At 41.8% G+C, this 12,759-nt stretch overlaps 2 protein-coding genes across 15 annotated transcripts in view; one reads left to right on the top strand and one right to left on the bottom strand.

Annotated features, from left to right (window-relative positions):
- zranb3 (zinc finger, RAN-binding domain containing 3) overlaps positions 1-6,695 on the bottom strand; it is a 57,308-nt gene extending 50,613 nt beyond the window's left edge. For 2 of the 9 annotated variants that reach the window (XM_085905965.1, XM_085906034.1), the window contains exon 1: positions 5,135-5,307. In XM_085905965.1, the coding sequence (XP_085762091.1) occupies positions 5,135-5,283 (149 nt within the window). In that variant the 5' untranslated portion in view covers positions 5,284-5,307. Of the gene's footprint in view, positions 1-5,134; positions 5,308-5,668; positions 5,689-5,903; positions 6,069-6,186; positions 6,591-6,661 lie in introns of those variants that run through there. The other 7 variants (XM_085906007.1, XM_085905999.1, XM_085905993.1 and 4 more) reach the window with 7 other exon arrangements.
- LOC147062556 (R3H domain-containing protein 1-like) overlaps positions 6,230-12,759 on the top strand; it is a 32,790-nt gene continuing 26,260 nt past the window's right edge. For all 6 annotated transcript variants that reach the window (XR_015065525.1, XR_015065526.1, XR_015065527.1 and 3 more), the window contains exon 1: positions 6,230-6,377. The gene's annotated coding sequence lies outside the window, so the exon portion shown is untranslated. The remainder of the gene's footprint in view (positions 6,378-12,759) is intronic.

Genomic DNA, 12,759 nt, shown 5'->3' with positions numbered 1-12,759 from the left:
CGGCACAGTGATGTGTCACATGGCCTTGTGGCTAACCCCAATCTTTCAGCTGTGTTAAGGTTCTGAATGTGCGGCGCATTTCGTGAAGTGAAAAGCTGCTCGGCGGATGGACACTGCGCAAATGGCCGACTCGTAGGATGCTAAAGATTGACCTTGTGGGCTCCCACATGGTTCAAAGTGTAAAATTACTGCGAACTGAGCTATAAGTGGAGATCAAAACAAAGTTGAGAAGAAAAAAAAAAAAACACTGTATCGAGCAAAGACGGACAGCAAGACATTTACCTCAAGCGTTTCAATACCGAGTGGAGAACAACACAAAATCCCCATTTAATAAAACATGTCTAAGCTCATTTAAGGATATATTGTTTTTCACAGTGGAGGTGAGAATAGCAAAATGTATTGAAGAGAGTAACCATGTGTTGAATTTGACATTACAGTATTTCTAAAAGGTGTTGTTTCTTTTCATCTGAAAAGAATAGCTACTGAAGAATTGTAATTATGAAGCTAGGATAGTCAGGGGAAGTTTGAGTTTTAGTCAAAAAGCAAGACATTATTTTTCAGTCATGCTTGAAACGCACAACACCCAGACACTATACGGAGCTGCGTGATTACCTTCGTAAACACTTCACTCGGAATACGGCATACGACCGTTCGCATTGAAGTGGTGAGTGGTATTTTGAAATTGTTTCAATGCCGTTGCGATGTCTATAGCATTGTTTGGGGACTGCTGCTAAGTAAAAAAAAAATTACATTGTGCTTGTGGATGGTTGGAATGTCAGTACACTGCAAATAGAATCTTTGATTCATTCTTTGAAATCAGCCATAAGTACAAAGGTACAGTATAAAGCTGGTAAATAAATAATCACTTGAACTATATTTAAAAATATATATATATGGGGCCAGTACTGTTATAATAACAGGGCCACCAACGCAAATGGGTTAATTGGCAGACCCTGCATAATTCTAACAAGGAACAATAGCCAAAAGGATGTTCAGTGCCTTTTTTTCTTCACATTAACCTCGTGTGCCAAAGGAGACAAATGCTGGACTGGTCCCCAGTCAATAGCAGTGGCAGAGCACACATTTAGTAGACAACAGTACATTCTCAAATCGACAGTCTTTGAGTGAGAACTGAACAGACGCACCTTTGGGATTGGGATTGGCTCTTAGTCAGGCAAACAATTTAATTCATCTACAAATTCTCTTGTCAATAACAACAAACATGCACAGCATCTGAAATTTGATGATTTACATTTGTAGTTATTAATGTATTTATGCTGTGCCAAAACTTGCAGAGTAAAATGTGAATTTAAAACATTAGTATTACTCAGTAACATGGTGAAAAAAACCCAGCTAAATTTAAACATTTAATTTGCAGGTACATACATTGAACGTAATATTTTTCCACGTCAATCCTCTCATATGCCAGGTAACATGCAATTCATAGTTGTGCTTAAAATGCATTATTAGGGTGTTTTTATTAAATGTGTGTTTATCTTTTAACTTAATTTCCAATGGTTGAGCGCTTGGAACCATACATATATGTATGTTTCGATTGCTTATATGAATGCTTATAGTGCATGGTTTGTGTACTGTTACCAAAATATGTTTATTGATTGACTACATTTCTACAAGGCTAACAGGGCGTTTTTATCTTTGAAATGCATAAAGGTCCATCTCTAATATGATCTGCCATAGGTATCATATTTTTTTTGTATCAAACGGGATTAGTGGTATCGGCTACTTGGTATCAGTGTTGGTTAGTACTACTCAAGTTAAATACTCATACTGGGGAAAAAAAAGCGGTAAAAATGATTCAATGAAGAACCTTTAAGATGGAAACACGTGCACAGCAAACTAAGTAATATAGTGTAACCAGCACAGAGTTATGAAGGAACAATAAAGTCTGTTTATTGATCCCCTCTTGCATAAGTGCAGCAGACCTCATTCAATAAAAGCTCAGGCTGTCAGTTGAAGTCATATTTTGGACAGCTCACACCGGGAAAGGCAAGCACATGCAACATCACTGTCGGTATCTTAATGGAAGTGACAAAGAGTTCTTCATGGATGCAGTTTTACTTCATATTGACATGTTTTCCCTCCGATATTGAAGTAGCCACACTCAAGTGCTGACTCAAGTGCATTCTGGGCAAAATGTATTTCACTATAACTGATTGCAGGCCCGCTTTGCAAACAACACATCTAGCCACATTCGATGGCATTTTATTGTTGTACTGTGCCATAACTTCCCCACAATATCTGACATCGAAACCCATAATATTCCCCTCGTCCTCCTCCATATGCCGCATCAGCATATGAATTGCAGCAAGATTTTGTGTTTTCCTTCGGTATTCCTGATGCTTGGAATGTGAAAAGACGTGTGAGATTTAAAATAAAAATCTCCATACGAATCCTCCCACACTCTGACATCTGACTGCAATGATGTTCAGTGTCTTCTCGGAGGTAATAAAGGGCTGCTATGTCTTCCTTTTTTTACTTTTACACCTTAACATTCTTCTCATCTATTTTACTTACATTTCGGGTACAGTGAAACCCTACATTTCCCAGGAATTCTGAGAAATCCAACAAGTCAGCAAATGAGTTCAAATGTGTAGGTAAAAAAATACTTCCAAGATGACGTAGAATATCTGACCAATGAATTTCATTTCTGAAGCTTGTGATAGAACAACTTGGACAACATAAGAGCTGAAAACTGTCCTCCAACAAGGAGGTTACACCGAAACATGTTTGTTGTTTTTTTGCATTCTTCAAATTATCCCATTCTCAAAATTCCCCAATCTCTCACAATGAAGCTCAGTAGCGCCAGTATCCCATCAAACCAATGAAAATGTAGCATGGATAGGCAGATTTGACAAGCTTATATCATCGACAAATTCATTCAATGAGTGGGGTTTTTCTGCATAATCAGACTTCCTCCCACATTCCAAAAATTATACGTTAGGTTTATTTAATTCAGTCATTTTCTATGTACTCATTGGGGTCATGGGTTTGGTTTGGGCTAGACGGAAAAATTTGGGACATAAAATTACAAAGGTAAAGGTGCAAAGCCCCAATAAATTACTAAAACAAGAGAAACAATTTCATTAGGAGTAAATTGTGGTTCAAAGCCATTGGGAGCACTAAACCTTCTCCTAAAAATTCATGAATGCTCTCACAGGATGAGATCTTATCATTGCCGTCTGACAAGGAAAAGCGAGTGCGAATGCTCGTCGCATGACGTGCTTTCATCGAATGGGGCATCTGTCGTCGTGCTTTCGTCGCATTTTGATAAGGCACACGCCGTGCGACTGTTGGTGGCCGAGGTTACCAAATCCTTTCTTGTTTACATTGTGTTTAGTTCTATTATGAAGTCTAAGAAGAGAAAGGTTAAAAACCAGGGGCATCCTTGAACGAAAGTCAACTGCCATTCAAAATCATTCGTTGGCCCCAAAATGAGCGCGTTCACGGAGCAAAAATGCGCTACGTTCAGTTCACGTTCATCTAAAAAATGAACGAGTTCATGAACTCTAGTTCATTGAACGCGTTCAGGTAGAATACTGCCTGTTAAATATGGCCTCAAGCTGAACTCTCCACATACGCGGGGGGGGGGCGCCTGGGGCACAGCGGTTGAGTTGCATGTCTTAGAACAGAAACTCCAAATAAAAATGTTTCCTTGATTATATGAATTTTGAGATCGTCTGAAGCCAAAATCGTAATCAGGATTAATATTTGATTAAGTGAGCGGCCCTAGTAGACTCTGTTTTGGACACTCAGACGCTTCACGGTGGATACTATTTTTCATGTATTCACATATTCTCACTCTGATGGTGGCAAACTACATACTGAGTGTGACTGCCAGTGTGCACCTCCGAACACCAAACATTCACACCCAGTCATACACCAGTAGGAGGGACATTGGAGGAAATGTGGGTGAAATGTCTTGCCAAAGGACACAAAAACATGCCTCGGGCAGAGCGGCAATTTAACAGCGGACTTTTCGGGTACTGGGTGACCAACGCTTTGCCACAGACATGGCAAAATCACTTCTGCTTGTCTTTCAGACGACACAGAAACCGAACAGTTCTCCCCGTTACACTAATGCGATTTGACAGCCCTGTTCATGTAATGCAACAAAAGTCAATTGACTTCTGAGCTGCCTGTGCACATAAGCAACGCCTTTTCGTGTTCCTGAATCAATAGGGCCACCGCATCACAGCGAAGCTACTCAGATTGGCTGCCCCAGTGTTGACCTCCCTGAGAACTCGAGCATGCATCAACTGGATAAGTTGGACTACAGTCAGATCCTGGTATACTTATGCTGCCGAATTCCGATACTTGAGAGAAGCTAAGAAACTTCCTTTGGGAGACAGTTAAAATAAATTCCACCTTGACTAAATTACCTTCCAAACAGGGCTGGAGGATATGACTGAAAAGTGTATCACAATCTAAATGTTTCATATCAGTAAATATATGAATTATTTGTACCAATTTAAGATGAGAAAAACAAATATATAATATTAATAATAATGATAATTATCATAATAATAAATTTAATTTATAATGCACTTTGTATTTGGCACCAAATCTCAAAATACTAGAGTGCAAGCAAGACTTTAAAACAAGAGACTAGTAAAAATATAAAAGCAATAAAACAATGGCAAATATTTGGGCCAGAGTTAAAAGGTGGGTCTTTAGTCCTTTTATAAATGTTATTTAAGATAAAGTAAAGGATTATTCAGAGGAAATATACTGTTCAAAGTATCTGGTAGTAAAACTAATAAAATATAGTACATTATAAGCCATTATAATATGCAATGTTGTTTACATCCTGGCTCAAAGAGTGTCATAAACGCTTGTTTGCAGAAGACCCTATTGTTGATACACTTACATTGAAAATAAAACACCCGTGAGACATTCACATTCATAAATAAATTCAAGTGAATAATGATATGAATATCTTGTGCCAGCTGCATATGCTCATAGCCTCTTTTTCCATATTTGCACATCACATCAGGCTTGTGTGCATAGCTGTGCATGTGATAGTGGTCAAATGAGATAAAAGATTGCCCAGATTTACAGTATATTTTCAACAAATAACAGAACTGGGATGATCTCACTGAGGGTGCTGCTTTACCTTCCATTCTTAGATAGGGCAAAATGCACTCCTTCCCGTTGGAAAGGCATCAAGCGCTGCAGGAGCTTGTGAGGGAGGCCTGACATCTGCTGTGACCATCTTGTGTCACAGTGAGAGGGCTGAGGCGGGCCACTATCATCCACAGGCATTATGTCCTCACCAGTGGCTTGGATCTGAATTTAAGATGGAAACACAAACATTGACCTGTAAACTCTTGAAATCACTCAAAATTACAATAAAGACAATGCTACGCCTCAAAAGAAGTCACAAGCAGGCAAATTCGGTTTACTTTTTTTTTTTTTAGAAACGGGTGCATAACAATTGCTTTCTTATCAATTTATTAGGCTCATAGGACATATTACTGGCATCGGACAGAATCCTCATACCTCCAAAGTCATCAGTTATTACTAAGAAACCTCAATTTTGTCACATTGGTCAATGGATTTAAATTGGCCAATAATTTGTAAAACATCCTAATGGAATTACGTGCGTGCGTGCGTGCGTGCGAGCGTGAGTGCGTGAGTATCTGTATACTTAGACATTCACAATCCAACTCAATCAAATGACAACTTCAGTCCAGCACAATTGTGCAGTATGCATTAAATAATGTACATTTAATCTCCACCCCGACAGGCCAAATGCACCATAGCGTTTAATCATCGCACGATGTGCAACTGATCGCATGACATACGTCATAGTTTGGTCAGTATAACTAGGTAAGATCGCCATCGTCACCTTGATTTGCGTAAGCATATGCGTTTGCACCTACCATATATGAAAGTAGAACGTAAAAAAACAAACTTGTTTTAGAAAGAGCAGATTGAACTGTATCATGGGAAGCAAAGATCCCGGCAAAATATGGAGGCGCACTCGGTTTATGTCCCTTACGACCCTCAGCATCACGTTAACAAGTCAATCAACTTTCTATTACAAGTAATTCACTGCAGCCACACACACAAAAGACACTCATGGATCCAACCATAACACCAGCAATCATTTAAACGTATATTATCAAGGACGTTTGGAGCAAAAATGACTATGAATGCACACACTAACACCGGATGACGGCAAGCCGTGACATATTTTCCAACGCCCTCACGTCGAGTGTAAGTAGCCGAGGAGCCACCGCTTTCGATCAGCTTGCTTGTGTCTGTTACCTCACGTCGTCACTCATAACAACTCGAGGCTGTTGCCCGAACGCTTGTGCACGTCAACGGCTGCATACCATTTGTGAAGTCAATCGGTAAGGGAACACTCGATACCCTTCACAGAAGTAATGTTGCTTAGTTTCCTTATGGAAGCGAGACGTGTCGCACTTTGTAGCTAGCAGCTGCAAACAGCAGTCTCGCGAGTGTGTGACAGCTCCCAGCTGGCCCGGCCGGTGTTAGCTCTAAACACTGTCAGACACCTTAGCCCCGAATCGACGTCAATTCTGATCGCGTCTTGTTATTTTACTGTAGAGAGCATGGGCCGAAAAGCTAATTGAAATATGCAAGCTAAGCAATCACGGTATCTGCCCGTATGTACCTGTTCCTGCAAGTCACCACCGCTGATCTAAGTAACTTTTCGGCCTGTTTGTGTTGCAAGATTTGCATGCATTGCCAACACGTTTATTGCTAGCCATTTTAATTTCCCGTTTGTTCTGATGCTTAGTAAGTGGTTGTAAAGCTGCATGTGCGTCGTGTTTTGCTTAAGCAAAACTATACAAGCAAAATAGCATCGTAAATATTCCTGCTGAAATTGCAGTTCTTCAAATGTGTTTTCCCCATATTGCACGTTTAGCGTTCAACGTGGGGAATATGAATACAATTAGAGAAGTTTACTATTTATTGTCGTCAGCATGACATGTGTCTAATGTGGCAAAACATTCATTTTGATTTGCTTGTCACGTAAAATTGCGAATAAATCACCGGGCTTGTCTAATCAGTGGCCCGGTCATTTTGATGCATCAACATAGGCAATTATTGCCTCATGATCGAAATGTACACAGATTAAAGTTACTGCATGGATGACTGAGCATTCCAATACAGTGGCGTCATTTTCATGAAGCAAGCACTATAGCCTGGTGCAGAGAGATTGGCAGATACTTTTTTTTATTTATTTTTTTATTCCACAGTAAAAAAAAAACATGGGCATTAAATATTACCTCCTACGACATGTTTCGTCCGTCATCCCGGCTAGGAAATGATAAAATACAGTATGTATTATCAATCATTGAGTGCTTATGCCTTAATTCACTGTTACCTGCACAGAATCAAGGGTAGATTACCTGCACAGATCAAGGGTTGATTACCTGCACAGATCAAGGGTTGATTTGAAGCTGATGTTCAATATTGAGGTTGAGGATATTGTGTCTTTCTCTCAAAAAAAAAAGATGTGGCTCGCTGGCTAAATAATTAATCACCTTCCAAGGGGAAATCTTCCTTTCCTGTGTTATTTGGTCCAGCAGGCTCTTAAATAATTCAACTGTCAATCCATAAATTGTTTCTGTTTAATCAGTGACCTTTTCATAGGATAAAAGAAGCACAATAATACATTTGTTGCCAAAGTCTCTACGGAAGGAATGGTTGTCACAGCCTGATGCTAGTTGCTAAGTGACAGTGGGAACTTCACCGCCCACTGTGTTTTCTATTGAATGTCTGAGAAACGTTCAGAAACAATCACAAAATGGCAGTCTAGACACTGGCTGTTGCGCAGTGCACATCTTAGTGAGTGATGCGTGTGAGGATGACTTAACCCTTGACCTACCCATCTTCTCACAATATTAGATATTTTAATGAAATTAGCACTTCTAGGCATGCCATGATCTCTAATTATTTTCCCAATCAAATACTCCAAAGTGATTAAAGGCACATTTAGATGAAATGGAGGTGGTCAGTGCTCTGCTCTCATTATGTACAGGCAGAAAATTGTTTCCAGCAGATCCATTAAGCTTGTAATTTGCTTCAAGTAGATTGCTTTCGTACAGGGCTTCTTTCAGTCTGTGCTCTGGGCGGTATTTCAGGTTCTCTGAGTCAAGTAGGATTAGCTGTAGCCTGGTGGACTTGTGTGAGAAGCGGGGTGCCAGCTTTATTGGGACACTCGCCCAGTGAACAGCTCGGCCTCTCAGCGGCCAGCGCCTCCCCATCGACTCTCCACCTGGTGTTTGAGCACCTAGCAGGCCGCAGTCGTTTCGTTACCGTCCGCTCTCCTCTTCTCCTCTGTGCTTTGCCAACTTCCTTCTCCCCTTCGATGTAGGTTTGCCTCCATGCTCCCCCTCCCCTTCCCCTTTTGCGCTCTCGCTCTCTGTCGATGCCGCCTTCCTTCCTCCCTCCTTCCATCTCATTCTGTTCCATGTCCCTGTATGCCCTTTCCTCCTTCTCCGCCCCCCCCCCGCCTCTATCCGAAGAGCAGAGTAGCTAATGAAGAGACCCATTTAGGCGCCGACTTTGGTTCATACAGCCCTCCGTAGCGCCGGCCGGCCTCGGCTGCTGCGACTGGCTGTTTGGGCTCTGACATCACACGGGAGCCAGCTGTTGATTTGGCGCCGTCTCCAAGGCTGGCTGGCTTGATGGGTTGTGGCAGGTAGACTTGTGCTTGCGCAGCATCCTCCCCTCCCTCTTTGTGACACCCACTCCCCCTTCACCCTCTTCTTTTAGAGCCCCTTCTCCCCATCTCACGCTCACTCTTTTGCGTGAGTGTGCAGGAGGCAGCCGGCCGGCAGCTGCTGGAGGTGCGAGCTGGGAGGCGACTCCAGTCTCTTCAGCCAGCAAAAAAATATTGCCTCCTGTACACAATGGAAGCTAAAGAGCTGAGTTGCTTTGAGGATGGAGGGCAGGTAGGTCCTGCAAGCTTCCCGTCTCTCAATATTGTCTTCTTCAATTGATCCTTTTTGCCAACGTACTTCTTTTTTTTTTTTTTTTTCCTTGTTATTTTCCTCTTGTCATTTAATGCAATTCATTAGTTGTGTTGATTTGATCGAAGAGTTTGTCCTTAATGACTTTAGGCTCGGTTAATTAATTCAGATGGAAATCAAACTCAGAAAAAGATGTCTATATTTTTGGGGGTTTTGTAATGGCTGTGCTGTAGGTCGCCGAGCAAGTGTGCAATCGTTCCCTTGGGCTTGTTTGTGTGAGATTTGCAACGTTACATCAAGACCGTGTTGCTCAGTTAGTGCCGCCAATCTCCTCAAAGAGTTGCCCGGGCTCGGGTTTTCACGGCACCTGAGATGAGCCAGTAAGAGATTTGATTTGTCCTTTGAGCAAATGGACTTTTAATGGCTAAGGCTTGAACTTGGGTTGTTCTCATCAGGTAGCGTTGAGTAAAACTGCAAGACTTGCATGTGGGTGTTCTCACTTTTATTGTGTCTCCTTTAATTGCCCAGATTGATATTCCCAAGAAGTTCACCTCTGGGACCGGTAATGGATTATCTACATGCTCTGCTGCAAATGTAATTTATTAATGCTGGCTGCCTGCGCCTCTACCGCAGCGTCGTGAGCTCGCATCACCATATGCGACCCGGAGGCAGCGCACGGCACGCAATTAGGGGCTCGTTCATGCTTTTGCAGTTAATTTAACCGTCCGTTTGCTGGCAGTTCCTTCGGATGACACGGGCTTCCTTGCCCTGAAATTAAGGGAAGCAGGGGATGAAAGTGCCATCATCTCATTGGCTTTACACTAATGGCTTTCCAGCTCCCCTGTCAATGCTTTCCTGGCTTTGCAATTAGGAGAAATAGCTAGGAAATGGTAGATTAGTTACTCAGCTGAGCGAAACACAAAAATCTATTTTGTTGCCGTGCCGTGAGTGTATAGCCGCATTAGTATCTAATTAGCTGTTTATTGGGTGTTTTATTTCATTAGCCGGGTTGTGTGTGCTGTGCCAAATAGAAAGTGGCTTTTTGGCATGCCGTGTGCAAATCGTTTAATTGTACCGCCACAATATGTGGCTAATTGGTTGTGTTTGATTTCTTTCTTAGAAAGAAAATGTCTCTTTTGTGGGATCTTTTTGCCGGTTTAAAAAAATAAAATAAAATGGAAAGCTGATGTCAAGTTTTCACCACAGTGCATAGTCCTCTTTGTGTTGGTGCTTTTGTTTCTTTTGTGGACAGTCACAGCTCTCTTGCTTATGTTCCCCCCACCTTTGTTGAAATAAATTTATCATTTAACAAATGTCATTTTTTCCCCCCACCCTCATCAATTTATTTTCCTCGGTATTTGACTCGTCATCACCCTCTCCCTACATTTGAACCGAAGGCAGAGTTGAACTTGGAGAATGGAATTGAGGGTTCTTCTGCTCCACTCGAGCTGCTTTTAGCCCAGGCAATTGCTTCAACCCACGCGGAACCTAGTGGAGGTGTTGAAGGGAAAAGTCTGAATTTGTCAGAGATTTAGGTGTGTGCTCATGTGAAGCGGAAGGGAAATAACTGTCTCGATGTCACGACATCCATCCGCACCTGCACCACCGAGCTCCCGCGCGTGTCATCACTTGTCGCCTCTTATGTTCCTCAGAAATTTTTCATTAGCCTGCCGTCTCCATAATTGTCTGTGAGTGTTGTCCGCTAAGAGGAGTGTGATTAACTCGGCCACCCTTATGAAATTGTTCTGGTAATCTCTTTTAACAATTTTTTTTTTTAATAGGAGGGAAAAAAAATGACATGGCTGCATCAAGAGTTCAGTCCAAAAAAAACGATATGATCCGTATATGTCTTTGATTATGTATAGATTTGATTGCTATGAACCTGAAATTAGCTCTGAACTCTTATAATTTGTCTCGTCTCATACAAATCTGCTATGTGTGAGGTTGCTATGATGGCCATTTTATGTGTCGTGAATTGGCGAGGTGATTCTGAACGACGCCGGAGGGACCCACTTTAGGATTGTTGTGCCCTATTGTGATTTTAATATCAGCGAACCACTCCCCGTCAGTGACGGCACGTTGCCCCGAGGATGCACGAATGGATGAATCTCAAAAATGAAATGCAATTTCAATGCGGCATGTAAGCTGTGGGATACCAATCAAAACGGGCACCGTTTGTTCACGTTTGAGGCGGTAACGGTATCTTCCGCTGCGGCTGTAATATGTCCGCCCTCCTGGAGCGACCACAGCCTGGCTGAGTTGCATTGATGTTATAGCAGCATTTACCGTACGTGTGTCATGTCTAATTTTCAGTAACAGCTGTAGTTTCTCAGAACACCTTCTCTTGAATAACAAAAGCTGTGTTTTGTGTAAATGAGTGTATCAATGGGCCTTGTAACATGTTGCTGCCACTGTAGATGACACGGTATTTTCCATCACATTATAATGTCTAAAATTCATCGCAAGATTAGAACGCTTTGGAATATATTGAAATGTCAACCAAAACTGCGACTGATTAATGTGTGTGTGTGTGTGCGTGTGTGTGTGTGTGTGTGTGTGTGTGTGTGTGTGTGTGTGTGTGTGTGTGTGTGTGTGTGTGTGTGTGTGTGTGTGTGTGTGTGTGTGTGTGTGTGTGTGTGTGTGTGTGTGTGTGTGTGTGTGTGTGTGTGTGTTTCAATTTACTAACACACTGCAGTGACTGCGTATAATCACATTAGAAATCACAAATGGCAGGAACAAAAATTTACAATTTACTTGACACGATTTTAAAGGCTGTCCTCAATGTCCCCCTGCGGTGTCTTTACTTTCATTCTCTCTATACACAATAAGTATCTTGAATTAATTTTCCAGTCATATAAAAACTTCTCCTCACGAAAACATTTTGCGGGGCCGCTTTTTGCCATATTTCCTCCTCCCTCTGTAACATTTGCATTTTGCCATCTTCTTTGTGTTTTCATCTTTTCGCCCGAGCGTTTGGATCATTTTTTTTATTTCGCTGTAGTGGCGCACACTTTATGGGACAACCCAAGACCTGAATTACTCCTCAGAGAAGCTAAACAGGAATGAAATTCAAAATTGAAAGAAAAATAATAGCAGTTTGCAATTTTACCACTTGACTGGTAAAGCGTAAACCATTTTCATTCTCAGTTGCCACCCATTATCGCCTCACACTGCTGACGGCGATGGCATCATGTGAAGGAAGATTATAGAGTTAGCAGGGATGCCACTTGACCTTTTGGGGGGCTCTGGAAGGGGGGAGGGTGAAACAAAAGACCGTATTATAAGCAGCAGCCAGCCCTTGGCACTGTTGGACGCCAGCCTCGGCACCACGCCACACCCATTCAGCGCAATAGAGATTAGATCAAGTAAAAGATATTTTGGGAGGCAATGAGAAATGTCTTGCGTTTGACGTATATCTGCCTCTTTTGAGAACTGAACAGTTGCAGCCATTTAACATGAGCATTCGGGGACATTAGTCAATTGGAAAGGTGTTACGTGAGAAAAAGAAATACAAATTTGATATTAAAGCGTTTTACAGTACGACAAACTTTGTTTTTTTTTTTTTCAGTGGTATTGTCAGTCATTTTGGTTTGGTCTGCGTTCTTTTAGACATCATCCTTTCTCAGCGTACACACGGCAGGCGTTTTGATAAGCGTGTGCCACCAAATGCCAAAGGCTTTCTCAGCACAGAAATGCTCTTTCCTTGCTTCTTTCTGAATAGCTAATGTTGCTGTTGCCTTAGCTGCATTCCCATCTCCACATTCATTCATTATTGATGGCGCACAGGCAC

The sequence above is a fragment of the Syngnathus leptorhynchus genome, chromosome 1 (assembly GCF_054491065.1).
Source record: "Syngnathus leptorhynchus isolate UIUO chromosome 1, UIUO_Slep, whole genome shotgun sequence".
In the NCBI taxonomy this organism is placed as follows: domain Eukaryota; kingdom Metazoa; phylum Chordata; class Actinopteri; order Syngnathiformes; family Syngnathidae; genus Syngnathus; species Syngnathus leptorhynchus.
This window is presented reverse-complemented; position numbering and strand designations above follow the sequence as displayed.